This window comes from Bos grunniens, chromosome 16 (assembly GCF_055505025.1).
Source record: "Bos grunniens cultivar Pamir isolate PY7600 chromosome 16, Bosgru_T2T1.0, whole genome shotgun sequence".
In the NCBI taxonomy this organism is placed as follows: domain Eukaryota; kingdom Metazoa; phylum Chordata; class Mammalia; order Artiodactyla; family Bovidae; genus Bos; species Bos grunniens.
Window position 1 is genome coordinate 1,039,041 of NC_141180.1, and position 22,345 is coordinate 1,061,385.

Sequence of the window (22,345 nt, forward strand, 5' to 3'; positions counted from 1 at the left end):
TGGCGTGTCTGCTCTGCCTCTGGTCTGAAATACTGCTGTGTGTGTGCAGTCAGGTCCATGAGCGGCGTGGCGAGTTGGGTCTTTTCTTCTGGGTTGTGGGCGTTGATGGGGCTTCTGTCCAGAGAAGGCGGCCACCAGAGCCTTGCTTGAGGCCAGGCCCGTCACCTGGACGTGCCGCCCTCCCGTCACCGAAGGTCTTGTTTTCTCCTGCTCACTTGTCAGGATCTCAGTGGATATGCCTGGCCTGTGCCAAGTGACATGCCTTTGCCAACCATGGGAGGAGGTGCAGGGTGAGGGCAGAGTGCCAGGGGGGAGATGCCCCCCATCAGCAGGGTCCCTGCACCCTGAAGCTGCAGATACCTGGACCTTAATAAGACAGCTGAAGTGCATCTCCCACCTGTCTGAATTAAGCAAACCAGTTTAGGAGAAAAACCACGTCCTGTCATTTCTCCAAGGCTCCTATAGGCTGCACTGCACTGGGGGTGGGAGAAAACCCACAGCTTTAAGGGCTTCAGGAGCTTGTAGAGGAGTGTTTAGGAATTCTTTGTGGCCCTGGGGAGCCACACCCCCCAAAGGCCAGGCTTAAGAGGACACAGAGGCTGTCACCGTGTGTGTATGGGTCCAGACTGTGCACCCTGACTGTCTGGGCGTGAGCCCCGGCTGGAGGGCCTTCAGTCCTAGCGGCTGCACGTCACCTGGGAGACGACGGTGGTGCTGGCCGCACAGAAGGCTGTGGAGAGAGCGTGAAGGCAGGCTCAGCTTTCGGAGAGCACCCAGCACGTATGAAGGGCTGTGCTGGCCTGTTTCTTATCATTGCTTGCCAACCCCCCCCCCCCCACCACATACATCTCCTGGTCACGCGGGGGGTCCTTGAAGACGTCTCCTCCATTCACCGCAGAGTCTGTACCCAAGGGTCCCCCTCGGAGGCAAGACCTGTCCCTGCTCAGAGGGCTCTGAGGTGGGGGCTGGGTGGGGCTGGGGGAGGTGAGTGGGCCCGGCCTCCCCTCAGCACAGTTGCACAGTCAGTGTGGGGTGACAGAACCCAAGGGCGGCTCTCCTGACTCCACCAGTCGTGAGGCCAAGACCAGAAAGCCCCAGCCCCTCCGCCCTGGACTCAGCTTCTCAGGGAGAGCATCCAAGTTCTTGTACGCCACAAATCTACTAACCTCGCATGGAGCCCAGAACTAGGCCCACGGGCGCTTGGGCAGAAGGCCTGAGGGCCCAGCTCAAGGCCACGTCGGAGTCTCCCCCGAACAGAGCCGGATCCCTAAGGGACCTAGGCTGCAGGCGCACGGCACCGGGGAGGCCGGGCTCAGGAACCTGGCAGGACCGTGGCCCAGCACCAGCCCTCTGCCGCCCCCTGCCGCCCCCCAACAGCCCTGCAGGCCCGTCCTGAGGGCCGCCTCTCACTTCAGCTGCTGTCACCCGGGACAAAGCCAGGCTGGGGGCACAGCCTTCACAGGAACCTGGAGGTTCCCCTCTCAACTACTACCCACCTGCTTCCAATTTCAAGCTCTGAAGCTAAGGGTGAAGGTCCCACACCCACAGAGAAACAGCTCCTCGGGTCAGAGAAGCCCGAGGAACGGCACCTGGTGGCCGTGGAGCACTCCGTGCTGTGCAGGTCCCAGCACAGCAGGAAGGTCTGGCTGTCTCCAGGACACGGGCTTGGGTCTGGCTCCCGAGCAAGACACACTCCGACGCTGCTTCCAGAGGGCAGTCTAGGAGGGGCTCTGGGGGAAGGAAGCCACAGGGAGGGTCCCCATCAGCACAGTGCAGACCTCTGCCAGGTAAATGGTGGTCCCTAATCCCGCTCTCCCCATCTTCCAAAGACTGAAGCTGGGAAGCAGGTGTGGGAGCCTCAGTAACATTGAAGAATCCCAAAGACTAAGCCCCTATTTTTCTCTCTCCCGGCCAATCCAACCAGGGAAACCTCTGCCAGCACCAGGAGCAGGCGGTGCGGGGTTGGGAATCTTGGGCAGTGGCCAGGGCCTTGCTGGCCGAGTGCTCGGTTCCCAGGAACACCTCCTGGTTCCTGCTCAGCGGCCTCTGCCTTGCTCTCTGGGCCCTGCTCCGCCTTGATGCAGTAAGACCCTCAAAGTTGCTCACTCCTGCTCCTTGAAGTTTCTTGGAAGGTGGGGGTGGAGGGTGGAAATTTAGAGCGCAGGAAACAGGCCAGGCAGCCATGTCCACCGCAAGCTCAACTAGACCGTCTCGAGCGTGACAAAGCTGGGAGGTGTGTGCCCAGCAGACCCTGGCCTCACTGGCACCCACAGAGGCGTGTGGTTAAGTCCAGCAGTCACAGACACGTTACTGCCGTTGTCCTTGCTATCCACGGGGAAAGGGGAGCTTCGTGAAGAACCTGGAGCCCCGCACCACCAGGGCCACAGGGCTCGTGTCCCATCGATACTGGGAGCGAGGTCGTCCTGCTCGACCCCAGCCCCTGCGTCGGGGCTGGGGCAGAGCGATGCAGTGGGCTCCCAGCCCTAGGCATGTGCTCAGAGCTCTCGCTTAGAGCAGGCACAGGCCCAGGAGGCTCACCCCACCGGGGTTCCTGGGGCTGCCACGTGCTGGCTCTCTCACACGAGACGGGATGCTCACCACCCGCTCTGAGACCAGAAGCCTCGGTGGGCCCCGGCCAGAGGGCACCAAGCAGGGTCCCAGGAGCCTGCAGCCTCACCAGGGCTGGACCAGGGCAGGACACGCAGCTCGCCACGCAGGGTCTCCCAGCCCGGACTCTCTGGGCCTACAGCTGGCCCTCTCTGGTCTCGCCTATTCCAAGCTGTAGTCACGATTTTCAGACGATCTGAATTTCTGACTGTGCTGAGCCCTGGTTACGGCGCTCACTTTGTCTACTTGTAGTCAGCGGGGGCCACTCGTCGCTGTGGCGCGTGGGGCTCTTGTCCCAGCGGCTGCTCCTGCCGAGGCGCGCAGCTCTGGGTGTGCGGGCTCGGTAGCTGCCGTGCACAGGCTTAGCTGCTCTGAGGCATCTGTAATCTTCCCAGACCAGGGATCGAACTCGTGTGCCCTCACTGGCTGGCAGATTCTTCTCCACTGTACCACCAGGAAAGTCTGTCATTCTATAAACCACTGAGTATAAAGAGTTGCTTTTATAAAAACTAGACAGAACTGCTTATAAAGTTGCTGTTAAATTTGGTATGGGTGAAACTTATAGAAGACTGCAGAAAAAGTATTTGAATTCTGAAAGTCAAATTCCTTCACACGAGGTCTCAATTCTTTATCCATTTTAATGGAAGCCCAAACTGAAAATCGTAGATAATGCATGGCGATCACTGTGGAGAAAAGCCCTTGCCCCCAGGCTGTGATTTCCTCAGTTTTAGTCTCTTAAGTGGATGAACACAGGACTTAGGGAACAGGAAGCGTCCCTTTTTCACCCGCTGACGTTCTGATAAACTATCCAACCCCCAGTCCTTGGCCTGCACACGAGGGGCCTCCCGTGTGTGTTCGTGCTGGGATCACGGGCAGAAAGGAGCCGCTGCTTGAGCCCCCGCCGCGTCCCCGACATTCAGCTTGTAGGAGCTGCATTTGCTTCCAGGGAGACTGTGTCTTGGGCATTTATTTTCCATAGAGCACATAACCATGTTCCCTGAGAAAAGCCATTAACTTTCTCCTGTGTTCCAGTTCAAGGAAAACAGAATAGTCCTCTGGCTTCCACTCACCTGAACCAGGCCCACGACCTCGCAATCACACTCCTCCATCCAACTCAGTGAGTCCTCCTAAAAATAAGAGCACAGCGCGCCCCTCCTCCTAGTGCAAGTAGCCCAGGACAGAAGAGCAGGCTGGGCCACCGTCTGCAGGCTCCACGCCCCCGGCAGGAAGGTTAAACGCCTGCGTGAGCAGTCTTGAAACACGGCAGAGTACACACCGATTTGGAAGAAGTGAAACGCACACATTACACGTGGACTCTATGTTTTGGAACTGGATTTACGGTGGTGTGACTTCACACGAGGTCTTGTCCAGGGAGCTTCTCAGGGACTGCCCTGAGGAGCAGAGGGGCTCTCAGGAGCCATGTGCTGGACGGGAGGGTGGAGGGCGGGAGCCATCCCCCTGTTTGCTCAGGGCGGCGCACCGGGCTCCTCACCTCTCCTCAGTGCTTCTCCCCAACCGGTCAAGTCCAGTGGAAGGGATGTGCTGTCCGCATCTTTCCACCAAGGAAAGGCCTTTCTAACACAAGCCAATGCCCAGCACAGACTGGCACAGTGACTAAACGGCAACGGGCACGGACCCTTGCTGTGCATTCTGCCCCCCGTTACAGGACACGGTTATCTGTGGTCCATTCCAGTCTGTCACAAGCTGGGAAACCCTGAAAGGACTTAGCCTGGAACACCACCCACGGGCAGTGAACTCCAACCAAGGCGGGTTCCAGCCGCAAGGGGGTGTAAATGGAATGCTGCGTTATCCATCAAGATCACAGCAAGACAGAGAGGCAGGGGCCTGTGACAAGAGTTCAACCAGAGGTGGAGAAGCCAGGCTTCACCCAGTGCAGGAGGCACCCACTCTGTTCACAGGCTTACCCCCGTCCAGGCACCCAAAGGCCGTGCTCCTTTCTATGGTGGATGTGCTAGCAAAGTAAGTGTGTCGCACGTCACACCTCTGCCAAAGCACCCCAAACCTCACCAGCGCCTCTGCCTCCTGTCGCTAGCGCTCACAGGCACCAAGCAGCAGGCTTCCGTCAACCCCAAGCACAGGCGGCATCTCCGGCTTCAGGTTCACTCTGAGGGTGAGCAAGCCCCTACGCCCAGGGCGCTGGAATGAAGAGTAGAGAGGCAGACCTTCCTCACAGACCGCCCAAACCCGTCTTCCTCCAGGGCAGTCTACACACAGGCAGGTCCACCGTGCTGCACGAGCAGCCCCGGCCGCCAGAGGCGGCGGCGCACCAGGCGCTCCGTCCACAGGCCCTCCCAGCTCAGACGCCAGTCTCACTCAGCACTCGGCCCTCTTCCTCCTCAAGTGGCTGCAGACCAGAGACAGGAAGCTGTCAGTTCGCTTGTGTGACTGTCTTTGCAGCCTCAGAGCTCACACGACTGCCAGCATCGTGGTGCGTCCCTAACAGGGGTGACCAGGAGGTCTGCATCTTCACGCTGCACAGCCACGCGGGCAAGAGGTGGTGCGGGGAGGGCTGAAGACGCAGCAGGCCAGGTTCCTCACCAGCAGCTATCAGTGAGCCCGCGACACGCCCCCAACTGCAGCACCATCGTGTACGAAAGGTCGGTGGTCTCACCCGGGGAGGGACAGCTTACACACACTCCTGCCCCCCATCCCCGAGGGGCAGAGAATCTCTAGCACCAAGGATGCTACTGTCAGGGATCATGTACAGCCCTCCAGGTGAAGAAGAAAAGCTGGCAGGGCAGGAGCAGGGCAGCCCAGACGGGCAGAGAAGATCTCCACAGGCAAGGCTCTATTCCAGGAGCAGTGTGGCCTTAAGCTTCCTTTCTCTGTGGAACTGGGACAGTCAGCATCCTGCACCAACGCCAGGGGCTCTAAGGATCTGGACACTTACAAAGGCCAAGACCAGCAGACTGGTGCAACACTGTAGATCAACTACATGCGAATTAAACAAAAAGGCCCAAACTGCTCTACCGCCAGGCCGTGCCCCGGACAGTCTCCTCCACTGGCCCCACAGACCCATAAGGTAAGGAGAAATATGGCGACAACTCTGGGAAAACTGCAGACGCTTCAGTCATTCTTAAAGAGATTTAATTATCTGAATTGCATAAAAGGGAGTAGTACACATGTAAATCTCTGCTACATCACAGACTGCTGTTGCTGTTTTTGTTGTTTTATTAAAGACCGCTGTTTCTACCCATCTTCAGGTTTATGGCTATAGAATGTGGGGAAAGTGGGTATTAGCAACAGGACAGGAAAAGCAAGTCAGAGTCTGTTCACCAGAACATCTTCTCCACTGTGGGTCCTCTGAGAAGAAAAGGTGTGCAAAGGTTGGGACCCACCTACGATCGTGTGCAAAGGTTGGGACCCACCTACGATCGGGAACAGCAGCGAGTCAGAGACAGGAAGGCCAGTGGGAGGGGAGCCTGGCTGCTCACAAGTGCTCCCTGGACCCACCTTCTCCTAGGCCTCCGTGAGGATGCACTCTCCTGACTCTGCCTTCTGAGTTCCTAACCCGAAACCAAACTTCCTGTCAATTTAAATATAATAAAGACATCATTCCCCCAAGGAGGGCTCATCTGAGGATTGGAATTGACACAGGGACAGAATGATTTGCCAACATTCTGAGAAAGCTTATTTAAAAACAGGATGGCTTTCAAGACAGGTTCTGGTGCGTGAAGACAGGAGGAAGGGGGGTCTTTGTTAATGGGGACTGGAGGCATGTGGCCCACCAGACAGAGCAGGATACAGAAGAATTCCCTAATATCTGTAGGCTACCACCAGCTGCTGCTGTCGCCTGGCTGGGCAGAGGCAAAAGCAAGCCCTCCTCGGGTTCTTCACGGCCCACAGGTAGGGGCAGAAGCAGCTGTAGGCTGATGGCTCTGAATAACCAGCAGGTAGTGTTATGTTAGGACCAAGGATTTATTCCACATTATAAACCGCAACACTTGATACAAGCTTCCAAATGAGCAGGCGGGGGGTTGGGGGGTGGGGAGCCAGCACAGCTGTGACAGGTGCTTAGGGAGCAGCCTCTTCTGTCACCAGTTCACCAGTGACCCCAGAAGCCAGACGTCCGTGTTCTGACATCCGCCAGATGCTAAAGCACCACACACCGTTTGGAAGTTGGTTTGGTTTTAATTCCAGCCACTGAAACCAACATGGAAGTTATTGCTTAGATAAATAAACCTAGTCTACCAGGGAAAACAAAAGTGGATAAAGAAAACAAACAAAAACCTCAAAAGTGAAAAACTTAAGCTCCCCAATATGGTAACAGAGTAAACGAGAGAGAAATTCCTCAAATGAGGATTTACTGGGCCCTTCTGGGCACTGAAACCGAGTTGGACTCAGCCGGTAAACCCCAGGAAGAGGTAAGATTTTAATGCTGTACATGAAAAGGTGCAAGCGCCAATCCTTCCAAACTGCTGGGAACCCCTGCAAAAACAGTCAGCGTTTCAAACCTCAACAACCACAAACAGCTCTTAAGGAAAAAAATACAAAAAGTGTCAAAAAATTTTTGTCGTTTTTTTTTTTCTTTTTTTCAAAGAGTTCTGGAAAAATGATCCCGTAAGGAATAGAAATAGCACCGTTCACAGGCTGGTTTGAACGCCAGTCCTGCAGCTTTGCTGAGAAACTGGGAGTCCCCGGGCCGAGCCCTGACCGAGGAGGGCTCTGCGGGTTTTATCTCCGGCCCGGCACGTCCGTCTCCGCACAGCGCACGCACACGTAGTCCTCCTCCTCGGCCGTCTCGGGAGAGACACCAACACAGACCTGATGGAACCACCGACTGCAGCTGCCATCACACTGGACCCAGTCCACCTGGTTACAGAGAGCAGGGAGACGGGGTTTTCAGGGGAGAAGAGGCCCGGCAGCCAGGGCAGCCACTGCCCCTCACGGGACCTCCAGCACGGCAGCCCAGGCGAGCAGGCTGAGCTGTTCTCCACGTGGTGGCTGCGCGGGGCGAGGACAGGCCGCCCCGTGACAAGTAAGCAAAGGGACGACAGCAGCACCCCCCCACCTTCTGAGTGCCGGGTGGCGAGAGCCGGAGGAGCAGGAAAGGAAAGGGCAGAGGAAGAGTTTCTTCGAGAAAAGGGAGGAGACCCAGGAGCGCTGTGAGAGCAGAGACACCAGTAGGGGAGGGTGAGCAATCCACTCAGATGGGCTCAAGGCAGGTAAGCAGGAGAGAGACCCGGCCGGGCGAGCTGGCGCTCGCAGGGTTCTGAGTTAAGGGAACGCACGTCCTCCATGGCCCAAACCTCACTGACCTCATCTCCTTCTGGCTGCAGGCAGCTCACGGCCGGGCAGATGGCGTCCTCGTCCTCAGAGTCCTCCTGCTCCGAGGAGGACGAGTCTGAGGGCAGGGACTGCGTGTCGGCAGAGGGGGCCAACTCATAGCTACACTCTCTCTCTAACTTGAGACTGTCCGTGTCCTTGGGGTGGCTCAGTTTGATTCTCTTCTTTTTGGGGGCCCGCATTTTGGTGATTCGATCCCACCGCTCACTGGAGAGGCCTTCTCTTTCCAGGCGTCTCTTCAGCTTGCTCTCGAGGCTGCTGGCTCCATCTCGCTTCCCTCGGCAGCCGTCACTCTGGGTGGAAGACGGCAAGCCCAGTTTAGCACGTGGTTTGCCTCTCACTAAAGCTGCCGTGTCAACACCCACAGGCATGAGCAACAGGTGCGCCCCATGAAACCAAGACAGGCTGCCCCCGCTCCCAGCCCTGCCCGCCCACCCCACCCCACAGGACCACCTAACTTCGCCGTTCAGCCCATCAAACACTGGAGAACAAAAGTGTCACCAATGTGAACTGTCTCACATCAGCCCAGCAGTGCCGGGAGGTGGGAGATGCCAAATACACGAGCAAATGCCTGACGTCCACAGAGCTTCTTGGGAGGTGCTGACCCACAGACGGCTAAGAAACCAGGCCGATACCGTCCTTTGTAAAGGACGTCTCCTCCCCTTAGAGGAAAAAGGTGCTTTTAACTGAGCACAGTTGGTAATGTGCTGCACTATTTGGTATTGCAACGATAAAATCAATCCTAAACGCCAGTGTCTACCCTTATGCTGTCTTCCTGCTCCGACTATATCCTCAGGGGTCAGCGATTTCGTTAACAGGATGCAGGAGCAGCAGCATCTTACGCTGCTGAGAAACAGGACCTTAGTACTTTAAGTTAGCACTTGAAACAGGCCCCCTTGGGACTTCCTGGGAGCTCCAGAAGTTAGGACTCCCCACTTCTACTTCAGGGGGCACAGGTTTGAATCCTGGTCAAGGAATTAAGATCCTGTGGTGCAGCCAAAAAGAACGAAACACAACAACAACGTGCCCTCCTAGTCTAGTCACCTGGTCCTGACAGCTGTCAGGTTCAGTTTAGAAGAGTTACAGCATTTGTTACACGCTGACTCTAAGAATGAAAGCCTGTCCAGCTGTAATTACATCTTCATCTAACAGGATTTCTCTTATACAAGAATAATCCTGTTTCTAGCTATTATCACATGGAAATGATGAGAAGCACCTTATGAAAAAGAAAAACTTTTCGCATAGTGGTTTAAAAACCAGTATCAGAATCCAGGTTGCGAGCCCAGCTGTCATCTGCATCCTTTCCTGGATCAAAGACAGCGTCTCATCCCTGTGCTATCGAGATGGGGTAACGCCGAACCCCAATGCCCACCTTCTCACTGCCGGGTCTCACTGGAGAGCTGTGGTCAGCCTGCTGTGCAGGGCTCGGCTTTGCGAGTAACGTCTGGTAGAGTTCCTGAATTTCAGGAAGGGACACCTGGAGCAGCTGGGCCTCCATCAGCAGCTCATTCACTTCTGGGCTGATACCTGTCAAGACCAGAGCAGATCACGGGGACACTCCTTGTGACATGAGAAGAGGAGGACCGCCCACCTGACTGCCACCCGCCCCACGTCAAATGAAGCCACTTCATGTGCCCACAGCTACAGCCTAACAGGCCCAAATGAGACTGAGTCTACCGCTGATGCAGGAGAGATACCTCTGCCTGGACAGCTATCACAGGGCCGGGCATTCTGCACAGGCCAGGGCTCCAGGTAGAACTCCTGAGGGACAATCACCCTCAGGAGGGACAGAAGAGAAGCAGGGTCTCGAAGAGCCCCCTCAAGTCTCCTGAGTAATGAAGCAACAAGTGAACCTGTGACTGAGCATCTGACCATACCACTTGCTGTTTAACTATCAGCTGACATGGGCTGAACCCATTCCTCCCTGAAAGCAGTGGATATAAAGCTTTCCTTTCTATTTCTTTTGCACTTATAAGCCTTTAAATAGGATTCTCCCCCAACCTTTCAAGTACACAGTAACACATATCCCACATGTAAGAATAAAGTCATTTTTTAACAGTTCTGGATTATTTACAACAAAAAACCACTGCAATATCACTTGTTACTATTCAAGCCCTCAATATAACAACAACAATGATCATGATGATGATAATCAATACAGACCATGGAGGGGGATACAGCTCCGACCAGTGGAGAAAGGAGAGTGTAAATAGGAGGTTCTGTTGTCCCAGTCGTCGGGCAAGGAGAAGGACGTGGGGCCAGGAGGCTGAGATATCTGATGGAAGGAAAACATCTCACAGTAAGGCTCTTCCAGGACTAAGACGACCACCAGCCTAACAGAAGTAGCTTGGGTTATCAGGCAGCATATAGCAGAGGACTTGATTTTCCCAAACTGAAACAAGCCTCTGGCATCTCAGATCTGGCCAGCCAACTCCTGTTCACCACGCCTTTGGCCTCCCTGGCTGTGCCTGGACTGACTTCAGAGGTGAAGAGCACTACTGGGCAATAAGTCATTTTCTCTGCATGGACACACAGCCTCTTGGAATTCCTGGGGGAGATTTTCACCTGCCTGACACAGACATGCAGCCCTTTGGGTAAACCGAGGAGCTGCCAAACAGCACTCACATTCATGTCCCCACCTTCTTCAGAGCTTATCAGAGGGGCTAGAACAGCAGTCCTTTGACCACAAATGAGCAAACAGCAGTTGTGTCTTTCTCCTTTATTAACACAAGGAAACTCCCAGCACGTCATGTGTAAGGGACACAACTGTCTCCAATGTAGGCTAGGTTGTCTGAATAGCCACAACTCAACTATGAGGCAAAAACTTAAACATATCATTTGCTAAGTGCCAGGCACTGTATTTCAGAAGATGGAAATAAATGGGGCAAAAAAAAAAAAAAAAAGAAAGATAACAAATACCGCAGAACCAACCCTCTGTCCGTATGTCTAACCTGCACTTCACTCAGCCCTTGCAAATCACAGGCCTCTGCTGGTACAGCACCAGGGAGGTGCAGTGATTCTGCTAGAGAGTCTACAACGTTTGGAAGTCATCGGGTGGACCTTATAAGACTAAACCCTGCATTCCTGACTATGCTTTCTTATCTTCTGTGGAAGAAGACAGAACCCCACCCCCACCACCAAAGTCATGGTTACAAGAATCAGGCTTTTGGCAGCAAGACCACAGATAGTATGGAACCCACTGCCTCCCCTCTGAAGCAACATGATACATAAGATGCTTCAAAACTTAATTTTTCCTCAAAAAGCAGCAAGACACAGAAGGAGGCACTCTCCCTTTCTGCTCAGTGAGTTACATGATAGGAAGCAGGAAAAAAAATAGCTACGTGGAAAAAAAAAAAAAAAAAATTTAAGTATATCTATTAAAAATACCTAGGTTCATACACACAAATGGGGAAATCATATGTATATATGAACAGGTGAAATCTGCTCTACAGACTGACTACTGGGAGCAGAGGAAAGAAACGACGTGGCAGGCACGCAGAGCCCTGCAAGGACACTGGGCGCTCGTAACAGTAGCCCCCAGAGCCACAGAGGCATGGAGGTGAGCACGGTCTGCAGACCAGCAAAGAAGGCTCAGGCTCACCTTGCTGGTCTCTGGCACCTGTCCTGCTGTGGCCTGCCACCTGCCACACAACAGTCCTGAGCCCACTGGGTCCTGCAAGGACTTGAGGTGCCCTGACGAGAGCAGCTGCCGGGCTCTGTGCTGCCAGCTCACGGTCCTCTCGATCATATACCGCAGTGCGTCTCCCTCGGGCAGGCGGACGCGGATGCGCTGCAGGGAGGCCAGCAGGGGCAGAATCTTCTCGAGTGGAGGCTTCTCCGACCTCCGACAGTTGGGACACAGCCAGACTCGGGGGCCCTGTGGAATGCTGGGAGCTGCCACACAGCTGGTGTGGAAAGCATCCCTGCAGAGTTCACACTGGACCATGGGGGCCGCGGGGGCCTTCTGACACACGCAGACTCTCATCTCCACATCGTGCACAGGCGACAGCAGTTTCTCCTCATTGGCTTGTCGGAGAGACTGCAAGGCTTCCATTTCTCGTGCGCGAGCTTCCCCGAGTGCTGCCATCTAGACAGGAGAAGGCAATAAAGGACGATGGCACAGAGACCTCGGCCGTCTTCTCAAACTCAAGGGTCGTGGCGGTGAGGAACACTGGGCTCCAGAGCAGCCTCTGGGTGTAGCGCCAGTTCTGCCTCACTAAGGCGTGGGGGAGCCTCGGACAACATTCCGCTCACTGTGGTGGGACGCCCACAGGTATAACCCGAGTCGGGAACAGTGCCCGCCTCACAGGGCTGCGTGACGACCCCATGGCCATGTGACCAGACGCTCTGGCTGCCACTCAGCAAACCACACTGTCAGCAGTTACCTAACACACACCGTTGTTCCAAGCCCAACTTCTCTGCACATGTATCTCTTAGAAAATATCCCTCCCTTGTAAGACTCAGGTTTTTCACTGTCTATGGACACATTTCTGAGCTTTGTATGCAGCTCCACTAACTTTTGTGATCTTCTAGAAAAGTAGTTTAGATGAGAAAGTCTCTAAGATGCCATAGTAACCTGTTTCTCTTACTGCCTTTAACAACAGGCCTTAAGGTGTACTGGACACATGAACCGTACATAATGAAAGTGGATCCCTTGTGAAGAAGTTGAACAGGAACACTTCACCAAGCTTCCCTCAGACACACATGCACAGGGGCATGCTATGAGGCCACTGGGCAGAGACAAAAGCAAGCTGCTTTTCTGCAGGAAGTGGCACGTATACTTGCTATATTCTTTTCTCTATTAAAACAAGAGCCACATCTCACTTCCGAGATCAGGTAATCTGTATAAGCAACTTGAAAACACAAGCATAATTAGCTTCAGAGTAAAAAGCTGAAGTGACACTGAACATGTTCCTCACCAGTATGTACAAATTATCCACATGTGAGATCTCTACGTGAGTCAGTCCAGGCTTTACAGATTTATTCACCGCTCACCATGAGGTAGAACTGCCTTAAGGGAGACCAATTAAAGCCACCAGCTCTGTAAGAGTAAGCACTATCCCCTCGGCACATAACACATTGACCTTTCACAGCAACCAGACAACCCAAGTTGGCCAGACAACCCAAGTCCTGATACTTCACTGAAGAGAAACACAGAGGAAGCACAGATTTTTAAAACTAGCATTCCCCACCAGAAGCAAAAACTAAAGGCTTACAAGAACCATTTCTTTCCCAACTCTATTTCCAAGTCCTTAAAATGTTAATGTGTCATAGCTAAACCATTTCCGATGATGAGATCCACCCCCAGTCACCAGATGAGGAACCTGAGTCCTAAGGCCAGACTGATGCTCCACTGTTTCTGGATTAGAGGAGAAAAATGTATCAATGAGGGTTTAGGTAAGAAACAAAAAGATCTAGAATAAACCACCTAACAAACCCTTGCTGTATTTAGAAAATCTCTTATTTCTGTAGATGAAAGCAATGTGCAGGCAGTGCATACAGAGCTATGCGGTGACACAGTGATCAACAGGTAACGTGCAGAGCCAGGCGAGGCTCCAGACAGTGCCGTTACAAACACCAACCGTGTTAACAGTGGAAGCAGCATCTTGGAGGCATCGAAATGATAAGCAGGCAGCCACATCTGACTACAATCTGAGGGAAGGGACGAATACGCCAAGGACAGTCCATGTCAAAATACACAGACACTTCAGGGCAATCCCACGTCAATCAAAAGAGCAGTCAGGCCACGATGAAGGGTCAGACTGGAAAGGTGTTCTGGCCCAAGGACAAGACCCTTTAGTTCAGGTCCAGTGGCAGGTATGTTCCTGCTCCGGGAAGGACAAGGCTTTGTGCTTCAAAACCATCCTAAAAGGGGCTTCATCAACCTACAAAACTTCTGCACATGGAAAGAAATCATCAACAAGATGAAAAGACAACTTACAGAATGGGAGAAGTATTGGCAACTTGTAACCTGATCCAGGGGATTAATACCCCAAATCCGTGAAGAACTTATATAATACAACAGCACAAACACCATCATCCCTACCAAAAACAAAAATCCAATTAAAATGGGCAGAAGATCCAGTAGACATTTCTCCAAAGACGACGAACAGATGGCCAATAGGTACATCAAAGACGCCCAACACCACTGACCATCAGGGAAACGCAGATCAAAACCACACTGAGACATCGCCTCACACATATTTTAAAATGACTATCATCGAAAAGACCAGAAATAACAGGTGTCAGCGAGGATGTGGAGAAAAGGGAACCCCGCCCTGCACTAGGAGTGGGAATGTCAACTGTTGCAGCCGCTGTGGAAAAACAGTATGAAGGGTCCTCAAAACACTAAAAACAGAACCAGCACACGACCAGCAATTCCATTTCCAAGTAACACATCTACCGGAAACAAAAACACTAACTGGAAAAGATTACCTGTACTCCCATGTCCAAGGCGGCATCATTCTCAACAGCCAAGATAGGAAACAACCTCAGTGCGCCCACTGGTGGATGAAACGAAGCATGGCTGTGTGTGTACAATGGGCTGTTACCAGCCACAGACAGAGAAAGGGTTCTGCCATTTGCAACAACACGGACGAACTCAAAGCATTACGCCAAGTGAAATAAGCCAGAGAAAGACAAGGACTATATGATCTCACTTACACGTGAAACCTAAAAAAAAAACAAAAAACAAACAAACCAAAAAACACCCCACAGAAGACTGTGTGGATCACAACAAACTGTGGAAAATTCTTAGACCTGGCAATACCAGACCACCTTACCTGCCTCCTGAGAAATCTGTATGCAGGTCAAGAAGCAACAGTTAGAATTGGACATGGAACAACAGACTGGTTCCAAATTGGCAAAGGAGTACGTCAAGGCTATATATGGTCACCCAGCTTATTTAACTTATATGCAGAGTAGTACATCATGCAAAATGCCGGGCTGGATGAAGCACAAGCTGGAATCAAGACTGCCAAGAGAAATATCAATAAGCTCAGATATACAGATGACACAACCCTATGGAAGAAAGTGAAGAAGAACTAAAGAGCCTCTTGATGAAAGTGAAAGAGGAGAGTGAAAAAGTTGGCTTAAAGCTCAACATTCAGAAAACTAAGATCTTGGCATCTGGTCCCATTACTTCATGGCAAACAGATGAGGAAACAATGGAAACAGTGAGAGACTTTATTTTCTTTGGCTCCAAAATCACTGCAGATGGTAACTGCAGTCATGAAATTAAGACACTTGCTTCTTGGAAGAAAACCTATGACCAACCTAGACAGCATATTAAAAAGCAGAGACATTACTCTGCCGACAAAGGTCCATCTAGTTAAAGCTATGGTTTTTCCAGTAGTAATGTATGTATCTGAGAGTTGGACTATAAAGAAAGCTGAGCACGGAAAAATTGATGCTTTTGAACTGTGGTGTTGAAGAAGACTCTTGAGAGTCCCTTGGACAGCAAAGAGATCCAACCAGTCAATTCTAAAGGAAATCAGTCCTAAATAGTCATTGAAAGGACTGATACTAAAGCTGAAACTCCAATACTCTGGCCACCTGATGTGAAGAACTGACTCACTGGAAAAGACCCTGATGCTGGGAAAGACTGAAGGCGGGAGGAGAAGGGGACGACAGAGGATGAGATGGTTGGATGGACACAACTCAACGGACATGAGTTTGAGTAAACTCTGGGAGTTGGTAATGGACAGGGAAGCCTGGTGTGCTCTAGTCCAGGGGGTTGCAAAGAGTGGGACACGACTGAGGGACTGAACTGGACTGACGGACACAGAGAACTGATGGGCGGTTCCCAGAGGCAACTGGTCCGGGAGATGGGTGCAGGGGATCAAAGGGTAAAGATAAATCCTGGGGATGCGACATACAGCATGGTGACTATAGTCATTAATTCAAAAAGAAACTGTGCTCTCTTCTCTGGGGAATATGTCAGCTGTGTCCAGCTCTTCGCAATGCCATGGATTATAGCTGGCCAGGCTCCTGTATCCATGGAATTTTCCAGGCAAGAATACTGCAGTGTGTTGCCATTTTCTACTCCAGATAGTCATTAATACTATGTTATAGTTTTGAAAGTTGCTAAGAGAGTAGATGTTAAAAGTTCTCATCACAAGAAAAAAAAAAAAACAAACACCTGTGTGGTGATGGCTATTAACCAGACTCATACAGGGGTCACTGGGTAATATACACACATGCTGAGCCACTCTACTGCACACCTGAGACTAATACTACAGGTCAATTGTACCAACTTGGCAAGTTTCTAAAGCATCCAGATCCCATCGCTCTCTTCTTTTGATCTGATACTGTGCTCACCAAACACTAGCTCGATACCGCTTCATCTTCTTGAAGATGACACTCTCTCTGGATCCACAGTGCTTACGCTAAGAGCAGATCAGACTCAGGAGTACCCAGTACCCTTTCCAGTGTATGTCCTATTGTAGACTTAACAGTAAGCTGGCATTGCAGGCCACCTGTTAGCCCTGGACCAAGCTACAGGCTTGGGAAGTGTTTCTGAGTCTGGGAGGCCTCGAAGGCACCTTCCATTCAAAACCTTTACAAATGACAGTTTTCCTAAAGTTGCTTGGGTAAAACAGAGCACTCTGAAAGTCACTCTCCTACTTGCCTTCCCAATATACCCATAAATATGGAAGACCTAGAAAGAGCCCTCCCCCCTGAGAAAAGAGGAGGGGCGCCGGCACGCACAGCTGGGGCCGTCTCTCTGCTTTCCACCAGCGTTCTCTCCAGGTCGCTCAGACTCTCTACACGGGGACTCTTCTTCTTGCCACTTGGCAAGGGATCCTTTAACTTTCTCTGCTTCCTCTTTAATCCCAAAAGGCCAACATCACATCGAGGACACAGCACCTGATGTGGAACAAAGCACAGCCATTGTGATTTATCTGGTGTACCACAGAGCATTACCAAGTTCCCAAATAAAAGCCTAAGCAGTGGGAAGGACATGAATTTCCTTATATTTTCTGCATAACATGCAACCCTGATTCCAGAAATCCTACTCTACAGAGGAAGGAAGCAAGGATGAAGGAAATCTCACAAAAAGACAGACTTTTGATTCAGATCCACTCAAACAGTAAGTAAAAAGAAGAAAACTAAAATGTACCGACTCAGTCATAACGTGTGACCAGCATCAGCTTAGAACTACAAGTGTTAACTATAATCATGTTGAGAGGTGGAGATCTTTTATCAAGCTTGGCAAATCCAAGTGGTGAAGCATGGCCAAGGTTAAATGTTCAATTTTAACAGACCAAGGAACTTCAAAGAGGAATATTTCTTCCTTAGTGAATGCTATCCCCAAACATATGCAGAAAACATTCAAAAATTCTTCTAAGTTTCCAGTGAAATTCAGAAGACTCTCCCTGGCTCCCCTCAGAAACTAACTCCTAGAGCATAGATCAGCCAGTGTTCCCCCTCCATAAGGAAGGGGCTGTGAGTGGGCTGAGTGCAAACTTACCTCTAGGAGAGAATAGGACGAGTTCTTAGTCAGGAATGTATTAGCAGCACATTCTTTCCAAACGTGAACTTCAGCTACTAGGGACTCCAGTCTCGGCAGCGAGGGTAGATGCACCGGGATACACCGGCCTCGAGTGACAAGCTCCACCAGCGTGTCCAACACTGGCACACGTCCTCCAGCCTAGTAAGTCAAAGGAAAAAGAACACTTTTGTGGAAGTGCGCCAAGTAGCCCCCATGATCTCAACATACTAAACTCACGAGTGATGTCGACCAAACCTGCCGGCTAGCTGGTGGTGGTGATGGTAAGGCCCCTGGGGATCCCACTCAGTCACCAAGTAAGAGCCTGGTTCGTGCTGGAGCCACAGATACAACTGTGGACTTGGCATACGCTGCCATCCCTTTGTTCAGACTGCTTATACCCTTTCTCAGTTCATCTGTCATTTTGGTTGGTTTGAAAAAAATTCAACAGAAATGTAAACCTGTAATAACTCAAAGGACTTCCATGCTGACTTAAGAGAACGAAAAGCAGCAAAACAGTATTTCACTCCATTCACTGACAATGAATTAATAGATTATTCAGGAAAACTAAAATGAGTTGAGAAAGAACACTGGCTCTCAAATTTTATTATTAAGAACCATCTGGGAAGCTTGTTTTAAAAACTTCCTGGGCCCTACCCCCAGATCTCTGATTCAGTTCATTAGGGAAGGGTTCATGTGAATTTGTATTCCTAAACTTCCCAGGTGCTGCTGTGGCTGTACTGGGACCACACTCTGAAGCATACAGAGCACTCCCTGTGCGTAAAACACAGCTGGGCGGCATTCTAATATAAGCGATCCACCGAACACAAGGGGTCGCCCTGTCGTGGGTCCCATTTCTCTGCTAGTCCTTACATACATGACTCAAGGCCAAGCTCTTATTTCAGGAATGGAGCAAAACTTGCTTTTTGTCCTTATCGACAGACTTTGTTGCAGACACAGTACTAAGTAGCACATACATTAAAACAGGTGAAGGGAACCAAACCCACCTGGAAGCATGTCCTTTCCTCTGGTTTCATACCTCACCTCTCCCTGACTTCTGCCACCACCCTCACTTTCTGGCTGCTAGCAACCATGAGTGAAAGCAAGGACCAAGGCTGCAATCACGAAGGTTCCAACAATGGCAGACAAGAGCGTGCATCAGAAACCTCACTGGGGAAGTTTCTGTGCACAGCAAACACTTCCCATGCTTCTTCCTCTGGCTGGACTCACTCCTTACGTAATGCTTATCAAACAACGTATCTTCTCTTCCCTATTAATCAGAATAGACGTCCAGATGTTTCAGTGAAAACACCTGGCTAAGCTGTCCTATTTGGCATTTCTCATTAGCAACTGGTCTATTAGCACAACTTAAATTATGCAGATATTCCGAAAACCAGATGATATTTTGTTCCTAGAGTCTGATGGCTTCAACAAAACAGAACTTGAGACTCAAGAACAATATAAATTAAAAATTTAAAAACCTAGCCCATTAAGTAATTCAAAGACCTTTTTTTCTCAATAGGACCGTTAGACCTGCTGTTTTATGATGATAAGAGAGAAAGAAGGAAAACACCCCCAGCAACCCCTTTTCACATGCAGTCGCCCAACTGAAACAGAGAAACACAGAACAGTGTGTCTTGTGTCTGTTGTTGTTCGGTCCCTCAGTCCTGTCTGACTCTGTAACCCCATGGACTGCAGCACACCAGACTAAGGTACATTATTAAGGTATATTCTATCTGTACCTTAATAATGCTACACACCAATTTAATTTTCCATTTTAATTTACAGGTAAAGGCTCAGTAAGTACACCATCTAGCACAGAGCCACAGATACTTTGTGCTGATTCTCTGGAGAGTTACTCCAGAATATGCTAAGCCTCACTTCCTCTGCAGGGACAGATAAGCACTTTTAAGTCACTACTTGTACGGTAAAAGTCCTGGACCTCACTACCCAGTTTGGCCATGGAAGCACATATCACTACTCACTCAGTCGCCTGCTCTTCACTGTCTAGACTTCAAGCAATTGGTAAGCCAGCAAGAGATAGCCATACTGGTCAAAGATTAGCAACTGTATTTCATTTTTAGCCCTTTCTCTTCAACACCAACCAAGTACTTAAGACTGTTGTTATGGGAGGCTCCCAAGCTCCCAGAAAAGGTTAGTGAAATTATCTAAGCCTTACATATTAAGCCAACTGGTGAGGACAACAGGTGGGGTGGGCAAGGGCATCTACACGGGGTAGAAGAGAATCAGTCACGTGGCCAACCCAAACACAGGGCACGCGCCACGAAACCCAGCGCATGCCCCTCCACCAGCGCTCCATCCCTGCTCTTCACAGAGGCACTGTGAGACTCTGGAAACCTACCTGCAGGGCCTCCACTTCCTGAAGCCAGTCTCTGGCTCTCTGCACAGAGTCTTTCAGCGCCGCGCCGTTGGGCAGGTGTGCGGGGATCTCCTCAATCTCCTTCACCACGGCGGCGAGGCTGTTCAGTGAATGCCGAGGCCTAGAGAGCAGAAAGACTGTACTCAGCCTCCGCGCGACTCGCACTTCTCGTGGCTTACTTATCAGAGAAGTCAGAAAAACCACTTCAAAGGAAATTCACAATTGCAAATAAATTTTTTGAAATGGAAAGTAACTACAAGACATCAAATTATCTACATAAGACTAAGGCAAATAACTCAGTTCTACTTAGTTCTGATTTGACAATGGAATAACCATAAACTTCTGTTTGCAAAAGGTAGCTTAGGGATAATTTATTCCATGTTAAACTAGAAACACTATCAAGACTCATACAGCTCCACTAAGATAAGTAAAAATCTCCAGGATATCACCACACCAAAGCACAGAACCCAAAACTTTTGTGTCCTCTGCTCAATGACCACTATTTCAGGATTAAACAATAACATCCAGAAAATAGCTGTCCCTTGTACTTTATGCTGTCAGCTCCAACAGTAAAGATCTGTTAGACAGAAAGCAAGATGAGGAGGAACCATCTTCTCCCCTCAGATGGTCAGCCCGAGTCCAACACGTCCTCAAGTACAGACAAGGTCATGAGGCAACAGCAGTGATGCTGGGCTCACAGCACTGTCATCCCTTTACAGACACTGCACACTGCGATGTTCACATGTTTCTCTTTAAGACTCCTTGGGGTCTCTTTCATTAACTGTGGGTTTAAACAGTTTCACTTATTTGTAAATGTTTTCTTTCCTCAAAGATGTTCCCATTGAGATCCAGGGAAATTTCATTAAACCACTTCTAGAAAATGACTGTCCATTTGAACCATTCATTTCACAATCAGTAAATCAAGAAAAAAATAATAATCTTCTTTTGACCGAGTTCCAAAGCAGTTCCAAACATCTCAGCTAAACTTCCACACGCACAGCTCAACTGCTGTGCCTGGATCACACCCTAATGCCTGGTCCTGCCCAGCATGGACCCAGCACAAGCCCTCCCCAGGGGAGGAGTGGCCATGCTCAGTTACCTGGCCTTGAGGAGACTCTTGGCTTTGTCATCCCAGTGCTCTGATACTGTGAGCAGTTCCTGAAGCCGCGCCATAGCCTTCTCCACGGCTGAATATGGGGCCAGGCCCACTCCCAGGTCTATGAGACGTCTCATATCATCTAAGGTGAGGGAGCTCGGGTCCAGGCAAGCCTGCTGCACCTCCTCCAGCCAATGGGCCTGCTCCAGCCGGACACGCATCTCAGCAAGCTGGGGGAGCTCAACATCAAATTCAAAGCTGACATCCAGCAAGTCCTGCAGCTCAGCAGCACTGGGCATCTCCTCAGAGAGCAGTTTCTGGCTATGCTGTTGGAAATCTTCTACACGATTCAAGAGATCCTAAAAAAACACAGGTTGTTGCATCAAAACACTAATTTCAGCAACTGGCTTCTTGCAAACTTAGAATCTTCAATGCATATTCAACATGACCCTCTGCCATCTCACTTGACTCCAACAACAATACACATAAACATGACCATGCGTAAGCCAACTGGCAGTTAGAACAAGTGGCTCTAAGCAGATTTATGGCAGCTGTGATGAGTAGCCGGTAGTCACTTTCAGGGTAAAAATTTCCAACCGTCTCTCCACTGCAGGCCTGTTACAATCTCTTTATCAACATGTACCACTCAAGCTGCTATTAATATTAAACACATTTGCAAACAGATGTACAAATTAACCACTCAAGAACAGGACTTCATCATGTCAACTGAGCTTATTTACAAAATATAGGATGACCACATATAGGAGGGGGGCAGCCCCCATCCGGGCACCTTCAGCAGCGGTGTCTGACTGAGGACACAGGGGAGGGCGTGCAGCTGGGTCACAAACTGCCGGAGCTCATTCACGGTCAGCTGATTGTGGGATTTCCCTCCACCAGACCGGTATCTAGAGAGACAAAGGCCCAAGAAGGCTGCGTGAGGACAGGTGTGCCAGCACCCCAGACTCCAGCCACAGCAGACTCCCCAGGGGTCCACACCCAAACCAGGTGTGCACAGAGCCTACCTCGTCTGCCTCTTGCCATTAAGCAGCTGCTGGGCAACAGAGGCGCATTTCTCTGCGTCCTGTGTGACTAAGCGGAGGTGACGTAGAAGATCATTGTCTGGAAATTTCTTCATCTCAGATTCTTCAATCAAAGCCTTAAAGCTGACAAGGCCTAGAAATAAAGAAAAGATCACCTTTTCTGTGATCAATATATATGAAGTTCTGGTATGAAATACAGAAGGGGAGGTTTGATTTTTATCAGCTCTTATCTATGGATATTTGCAATGCTCTCCCTCTAATAAATTTGTTGATTTTTTTTTTTGGGGGGGCCGGGGCAGGGGGGTGCCCTGAGAGTGGAGGGCTTTATAAAGTGCCTGGAGCTGCCCTTTAACATAGACAAGTTTATGAAACAAAGAACACCTGACTTGTCAGGACAGAGCACATGAAGATCCTCCTATGGCTGG

General features: G+C 50.6%; 1 protein-coding gene across 4 annotated transcripts in view; it reads right to left on the reverse strand.

Moving 5' to 3' along the window:
• Positions 1 to 5,698: 5,698 nt before the first annotated feature.
• KDM5B (lysine demethylase 5B) overlaps positions 5,699 to 22,345 on the reverse strand; it is a 73,805-nt gene continuing 57,158 nt past the window's right edge. For all 4 annotated transcript variants that reach the window (XM_086343068.1, XM_086343066.1, XM_086343069.1 and 1 more), the window contains 11 exons: positions 21,903 to 22,053; positions 21,671 to 21,785; positions 20,884 to 21,239; positions 19,767 to 19,905; positions 17,387 to 17,566; positions 16,624 to 16,782; positions 11,516 to 12,001; positions 10,078 to 10,189; positions 9,287 to 9,441; positions 7,887 to 8,207; positions 5,699 to 7,440 (listed from right to left, as the gene is read on the reverse strand). In XM_086343068.1, coding sequence (XP_086199194.1) covers positions 7,303 to 7,440; positions 7,887 to 8,207; positions 9,287 to 9,441; positions 10,078 to 10,189; positions 11,516 to 12,001; positions 16,624 to 16,782; positions 17,387 to 17,566; positions 19,767 to 19,905; positions 20,884 to 21,239; positions 21,671 to 21,785; positions 21,903 to 22,053 — 2,312 coding nt within the window. In that variant the 3' untranslated portion in view covers positions 5,699 to 7,302. The remainder of the gene's footprint in view (positions 7,441 to 7,886; positions 8,208 to 9,286; positions 9,442 to 10,077; positions 10,190 to 11,515; positions 12,002 to 16,623; positions 16,783 to 17,386; positions 17,567 to 19,766; positions 19,906 to 20,883; positions 21,240 to 21,670; positions 21,786 to 21,902; positions 22,054 to 22,345) is intronic.